The 8,086-nt window shown below is 39.9% G+C and overlaps 1 protein-coding gene across 1 annotated transcript; it reads left to right on the forward strand.

Moving 5' to 3' along the window:
• Window positions 1-5,520: 5,520 nt before the first annotated feature.
• On the forward strand, window positions 5,521-7,803 carry LOC118395909 (gastrula zinc finger protein XlCGF26.1-like). The gene is made up of 2 exons (XM_035789991.1): window positions 5,521-5,662; window positions 5,997-7,803. The coding sequence occupies exon 2, from the start codon at window positions 6,037-6,039 to the stop codon at window positions 7,657-7,659; it is 1,623 nt and encodes a 540-aa protein (XP_035645884.1). The 5' UTR covers window positions 5,521-5,662; window positions 5,997-6,036; the 3' UTR covers window positions 7,660-7,803.
• The last annotated feature ends 283 nt before the right edge of the window (window positions 7,804-8,086 follow it).

Below are 8,086 nucleotides of genomic sequence, written 5' to 3' on the forward strand. Positions count from 1 at the left end.
CAACCAGTGCTCTTGATGGTCCAGCTATATAACTTTTTGAGGATCTGGGGACCCATGCCAAATCTTTTCAGTCTCCTGAGGGGGAAAAGGTGTTGTTATGCCCTCTCCACGACTGTCTTGGTGTTTTTGGACTGTGATAGTTTTTTTGGTGATGTGGACACCAAGGAACTTGAAACTCTCGACCCGCTCCACTACAGACCCATCGATGTTAATGGGGACCTGTTCGGCCCTCCCTTTCCTGTAGTCAACAATCAGCTCCTTCGTTTTACTCACGTTGAGGGAGAGGTTGTAAACTTGAGCGCTGCCTCGATAATGCTCATAACCTCAGAGCTTTGGTGGAGCAAATATGTTTCATATTGGACCTCAGACAACAATACGTAAGTTGCCCAAAAAAGTATTTATCATGATGGACTGTGAAAACCCAAGGGATCATCATCTATCATCTATATCTTCATTCGTAAGAGCATCATTTCCTCCTGCAACCTTTACTGTAATTGTCATTTGAAACCATATCAGCCTGAAGATGACCATGTCAGAGCGGGTATTAGATTTTCTTCAATTTAAATAATTGAGGATGTGAGGAAGTTCAGATGGTGTTCAATGTACGAAGTGTTCTGATAGTATGTGTGCACTGCACTCTGCTCCTCTCTGCTTTCCAACCTCAACCTCCTGTCCATACCTTTAGTGCCCCCTGTGGGATATAATGTGTTGTTACAGCAGGGATAGGTCCTGACGGAAATCATTTCAAATACTGTCGTACAAATTGTTGTGGGGAAATGTGAGACAATGGTGTGTCAGATGTGCCTCCTCCGGGTTAATAAGAATTTGAATTGGAACTTTTCTTAGTCCAGTCAGCACTCACTCCTTCTCAATATCTCTCCTTGGTCAGTACAAAGATCTGGCACATGCTACTAACTGTACCTCTTAGTCCAGTCATAAACAAAGTAGAGGAGCTTCTGAGTGGGATTTAAATGTTACTTTCTGTTGTAATATATTCAGCAACAACCTGTCACATACAAAAACATTTGATTCAACAAATCCAATGAAGACAAATGTGTTCTATTATTGTTAAATGGGTTCTATATTGTTCTATTCTAACACAAACTGACACCACATGTTTAACTGTAAGAAAGCTTTATTAGAAAAGCATTCATTGGCACAGGCAGAGTGGAAGTTAACATTGGCCTAACTAGAATATCAAATGGATTAATGGATACTCTGGATATTCCAGGGTGGCGTTCTCCCTCAAGGGTTAAAGCGGACCATCTTCAGGGAGAGAAGACCCTCAGAGAAGCTAAGGTCAGACACTGGGCTGATAGTTGGGGTAGGTACCAGAAGGTCAGACACTGGGCTGATAGTTGTGGTAGGTACCAGAAGGTCAGACACTGGGCTGATAGTTGTGGTAGGTACCAGAAGGTCAGACACTGGGCTGATAGTTGTGGTATGTACCTGAAGGTCAGACACTTGGCTGATAGTTGTGGTAGATACCAGAAGGTCAGACACTGGGCTGATAGTTGTGGTAGGTACCAGAAGGTCAGACACTGGGCTGATAGTTGTGGTAGGTACCAGAAGGTCAGAAGGTCTGTAAGCCATCATCGGACAGAGAATGTCTAACCTGAGCAGGAGGGTGATCCTGGGTGTCAGAGCTGATAGTGAATTGTGGACTGTTATCTCAGGTACGGAAAGGCAAGGGGAAAAATAGAGCACTGCACTCTTATATTTTCAACGTTTGTTGCTTGAAAATATGCGCTATGGGCAGTCGTTTTGGTGAATGTTTATTCTCAGCCAACTATAGACCTCTCAACTGCATGTAGTGCGTGGGAGGAAAACAACAACACTTTATTCTAATTGGAGATTTCACAAAGTCAGTCAAACTGTAGCTGCACTGTCAAAACTAGCTCCATCAACATTTGGATTGCCTTTCTATTAGTAATGATCTTGGGCCTGACAACACCTGCGCCAATATATCCTCTAAACATCTGCTTCCTGGACATGATCTTTATCTCTTAATTAGAGACAGTAGCATACAAGTTGCAAAGTAGAACTCAGTTGAGTGAACATGAAATGTATTTCAATTTGAATGAAATAGGCCTATAGCATAATGTAGGCAATTTACATTTCAATGCAGTCATCTCGGGTTTTAATTTGAAGCATTGTTTGTTTCAGGTGCAAAGACATTGGCAACTTTTATTTGTAGTCAACTTTGTTCTGTAGTTATTGGTCGTCTCGGAGAGGCAGATAAACCATGTCATTTTATTCTTAGATGATATCTCCAGTGTATAAAGTGAGACGGGAGGATAAAACAGCATCCAACGACGCACTTAGCTGTTCTATGAGTGGTCTGAGGCAGGAATTAGATTACGAGCGTTTTCAAGTGTTTTGGGAGAAAACGATCGGAGATTTAACGATGGATGCTCCTACGAAGGTTCTGAAGATGAATTTAGTCTTAAAATGCTTTTGTGAAACCGGGCCCAGGTTGATAACTCCTGATTGCGCCTCCTGCACATCAGATGGCGCCAAAGTGTCCACTGTTTCTTTTCGTCGGAAAAGGAAGCCGACTTTATGAAGCATGCTGTGTTTTGCTCCACGTAAGTGAACGTTTGAGACGCCAGCAAGAATAAGCAAGACCTAGCGAGAAATAAGGCAGTGACCTCGGCGATTTATAAAATAAAAATGTCGCAATGGTCGTAAAGAATTATACAAATGGTCGAAACTCGTAACATTTTAAATGGAAATGTTAGCAGACTTACATTTTGTTTAACAATTTCAAAAAATCTAAATAGTTAATAGCCTTAATAGCACAAATAATATTATAGCGTTGGCAATATTGTTAACAGCATTGAGATGAATGCTCCTTCTGTAACTCAGTTGGTAGAGCATGGCGCTTGTAACGCAAGGGTAGTGGGTTCGATTCCCGGGACCACCCATACGTAGAATGTATGCACACATGACTGTAAGTCGCTTTGGATAAAAGCGTCTGCTAAATGGCATATATATGATAACAACAGCAATAAAAATAACAAAACATTATTTATAATGCTAGTATTATGAATAATAGTAATAGCACTACTACTACCACTAATATTATAATTATAATAATCAACTTTAGAACACATATTTAAATCCTGTTGTTATTTAGCCCATTCATACTACACTGTACACAATGTTCTGTCATTCATACTACACTGTACACAATGTTCTGTCATTCATACTACACTGTACACAATGTTCTGTCATTCATACTACACTGTACACAATGTTCTGTCATTCATACTACACTGTACACAATGTTCTGTCATTCATACTGCACTGTACACAATGTTCTGTCATTCATTTTGCACTGTACACAATGTTCTGTCATTCATTTTGCACTGTACACAATGTTCTGTCATTCATACTACACTGTACATAATGTTCTGTCATTCATTTTGCACTGTACACAATGTTCTGTCATTCATACTACACTGTACACAATGTTCTGTCATTCATTTTGCACTGTACACAATGTTCTGTCATTCATACTACACTGTACACAATGTTCTGTCATTCATTTTGCACTGTACACAATGTTCTGTCATTCATATTGCACTGTACACAATGTTCTGTCATTCATACTACACTGTACACAATGTTCTGTCATTCATACTACACTGTACACAATGTTCTGTCATTCATACTACACTGTACACAATGTTCTGTCATTCATACTACACTGTACACAATGTTCTGTCATTCATACTACACTGTACACAATGTTCTGTCATTCATACTGCACTGTACACAATGTTCTGTCATTCATTTTGCACTGTACACAATGTTCTGTCATTCATTTTGCACTGTACACAATGTTCTGTCATTCATACTACACTGTACATAATGTTCTGTCATTCATTTTGCACTGTACACAATGTTCTGTCATTCATACTACACTGTACACAATGTTCTGTCATTCATTTTGCACTGTACACAATGTTCTGTCATTCATACTACACTGTACACAATGTTCTGTCATTCATTTTGCACTGTACACAATGTTCTGTCATTCATATTGCACTGTACACAATGTTCTGTCATTCATATTGCACTGTACACAATGTTCTGTCATTCATATTGCACTGTACACAATGTTCTGTCATTCATATTGCACTGTACACAATGTTCTGTCATTCATATTGCACTGTACACAATGTTCTGTCATTCATATTGCACTGTACACAATGTTCTGTCATTCATATTGCACTGTACATGATGTTATATAATTCATATTACACTGTACATGATGTTATATAATTCATATTACACTGTACATAATGTTCTGTAATTCATATTGCACTGCACATAATGTTATATAATTCATATTACACTGTATACAATTTCCTGTACATTGCGTCGGAGTTAATGGGAGTCCATTCTACTCAGGAGCACCTCTAGTTTCCAAATGCACAGAATTACACCCCAATCATCGTCACTGCTAATTTTGTGGCCCTTAATTATGGCAATCAGCTGAAATCTAATAGTTTTTTCATGTTGTACATAGATATTACACCATAAACAATTTTCTGTATATTATATCACAGTAAAAGGGGGGTCCATTTTACTTAGGAGCACCTGTAAACTCTGTGGATTTGGAAACTAGAGGTGCTCATGAGTTGAATGGACACGTCTTTTACTGTGACATGGTGTACAGTAAATTGTGTACGGTCCAATATGTATGTTTTGCTTGCACCGAATGGCCAGAGTTTGCACATTTTAGACCATTCCATTGGCCCTTAAGTGAAATATCCACCCACGCGGGGCACCAGGCCATGCAATACAAACTGGCCCTGTGTCCAATATGGAATACGAATTGGATTTCAGCTGGTTGGCTACTTTTTAAGGGCCTCAAAATGAGCAGCGACAATGTTGGGGTGTAATATCTGTGAATTTGGAAACTAAAACTGCTCCTTAGCTGAATGGACCCCCCTTTTACTGCAAAATAAAGGTTACATTTACATATATATATTTAAATATATATATACACATACATACATACAAACATAGATACATACATACATACATATATATATATACACATATAATGTAACCTTTATTTCGCAGTAAAAGGGGGGTCCATTCAGCTAAGGAGCAGCTTTAGTATATATATATATTATATATATATATGTGTGTGTGTGTGTGTGTGTGTGTGTGTGTGTGTGTGTGTGTGTGTGTGTGTGTGTGTGTGTGTGTGTGTGTGTGTGTGTACAGTCCAATAAAAAATAGAGTACATAGACAAAAAAACCTTGCTCACCAAATATATTTTTTAATCATGTAATATATTTTAGAAACTCTTAAAAAAATTATTTGTATGATAACTATTATACAATATATTAATAATTGTGCACATTTTCCATCATTTTTGCCCTAATTATTAATGTACAAAGTCTTATTTTGAAAGGTTCCACAAAGCCGTGACCTGGAAGTACTTATTTGTTCATGTTTAGACAATTATTATTTTAAACGTCATAATTAAAGACATGTTGATGACACTTTTCTACTATTATGTGGGGGACTTTAATTTCGAAAATTTACGAAATGTCGTGACCGGGAAGTACTTTTTTAGTGTTGCTGACGAGACGCTGATTTTTGCGCCGTTGTTTTTGTCCAAAAACGAACATAGCGAAAGGTATTTTGACTTATCTAGGTGTTCGCAACAGTTTTGTGTGTTTTGGTGTTGTGCATTCTGGTTGAGTCATATAGCTAAACCAACAATCTTGTCTTTCCATTCGGTATGAGCACTGCAGGCAATCAAACTAGCCAATTAGCTGGCTGGCTGGCTAGCTAGTCAGCAAACGTTCACGTTTGGTTTAGTTCGTACACTTTTTGCTTTGAAATCTGTGGTCGTCCACATCCACAACACCATGAAACATTGAACGTCTGTGTCAAGTGAGGTCTTGTTTGCATTAGCCATGCCTTTTTATATTATATTCTCTTCACACATGTTCTGTCACTTTCCCCAGACAGAAAATTAGACTGCACCCCTTCCCTCCGTCTATCAAGATGGAGAACTTGATTAATGAACACCAAAGCCGCAATGATCCAGAGAACAATGATTCACCTGAAATAAAGATTGAAATAGATGAGGTGCGCATTGAGTACACTCAACAGATGAACACACTGGAAGAAGAGAATCTAAGTGATCAGCCAGCAAACCAAGCAGACAGTTCTGATTTATCACAGGAGGATTCTGAGTCTGATTCAGAGTCTTTCTCTTGTACACAGTGTGACAAGAGCTTCCGTACAGCCTTACATTTGAAAAAACACCAGATTAGGCACACTGATAAAACCCTACACTATTGCATAACTTGTGAGAAGAGCTTCCCTTATGCATCGCTCTTAAAGCAGCACCTAACAATGCATGATGCTGACAGAACATACTGTTGCACAAAATGCGAAAAGAGCTTCCGATCTGCACCGTGCCTCAGGAAGCACCTGACAACACACGGTGAGAAGAATCACGGTTGCACCGAGTGCGATAGGAAATTCTGTTCAGCATCTCGCTTAAAAAGGCACATGACAACACATAGCGGGGAAAGACCACATGTTTGCACCGCCTGTGGGAAGAGTTTTACCCGACCAGAGAGCTTAAAGAATCATCAGCTAAATCACCAAGGGGAGAAGCTGCACACCTGCCACGACTGTGGAAAGAGCTACAGTGTGCTGAAGTTCCTTAAAGAACATATGAAAGTCCATGAGGGTCCCCACATCTGCTCTCAGTGTGGGAAGAGCTACACACTCCTCTACAACTTGAAAATGCATATGTCAGCAGCGCATGGAGAGGAAAAAGCATTGCCCTGCTCTGAATGTGGGAAAAGTTTTGTTTCAGAGTACCGTCTGCGAAAGCATCAGAAGCAAGTACACAGAACAGCCTTCCCCTGCCCTGAATGTGGGCGAAGCTTCTCCACACTGTCCATATTGCAAGAGCATCAGTCAAACCATACTGGTATCAAACCGCATTCTTGTGAGGAGTGTGGGAAGAGCTTTGGCCTTCTGGATGGTCTTCAGAGGCACCAGTACACACACAGGCCCAAACCAGAAAAATCCTGCCTCTGTGAGGAGTGTGGAAAAAGCTTTCTTAACCTCACCCAACTGGCCAGACATAAACAAGTTCATTCCAATGTTAAGTCCCACACTTGTGAGGAGTGTGGTAAAAAATTCAAACAGATCGGAGGTTTGAGAATACACCGCCGCACTCACACAGGGGAGACACCGTTCTCTTGCAAAGAATGCAGTAAAACATTTACGCAGGCCAGCTCCTTGAAGGTTCATATGTTAACCCACACAGGAGAGAGGTCATTCTCGTGTAAGGAGTGTGGCAAGACATTCAACATCGCAAAGACATTACGGCTTCATATGCGCATTCACACAGGAGAGAAACCACATAAATGCCCTGATTGTGGGAAGGGATACCATCATGCTCAAGGACTCAGAATGCACCTGCTATTTCACAAGGGTGAACGACGGCACACATGTACTTACTGTGACAAGAGTTTCTTTCTGCCAGGACATTTAAGAGCACACATCCGACTACACACTGGAGAGAAACCTTACCTCTGCTCTAATTGTGGGAAGAGCTTCAATCGTGCTTGGAATTTAAAGCAACACAAGAAAATATGTCAGTGATTCATTTCACCACAAACTGAACTTTCCACAGCATGTTATTGTGGGGCTCCTTTTTTCTAATATTCTGCCTATGATACATTGTGCTCTATGCCAAACTAGTCTAATAATACATTAAATAAAGGTGGTGACTTATTTTGCATTGAATTTGCATTACATTTGCTTTATCCATTTATAATCTGTATGTTGTTGTGGCAACAAAGTAGATGACATGCTCTATGTAGCCTACTTTGGCTGGGCCATATTGTGTGATGGGGATACTTGTACTGTATGACGAACTTTCAGTGAAGAATGATTGATTTGAATGTAAACATGTGGTGTCCAAAATGAACCCTAGAGGGTAGAACTAAACCAAGGATCTGGATATTATCATATCACTCTAGCAGAGAAACCTCCAGCTTTATTCAATGCCTTGATATGTACGTTCTCC

The sequence above is a fragment of the Oncorhynchus keta genome, chromosome 17 (genome assembly GCF_023373465.1).
Source record: "Oncorhynchus keta strain PuntledgeMale-10-30-2019 chromosome 17, Oket_V2, whole genome shotgun sequence".
Classification (NCBI taxonomy): domain Eukaryota; kingdom Metazoa; phylum Chordata; class Actinopteri; order Salmoniformes; family Salmonidae; genus Oncorhynchus; species Oncorhynchus keta.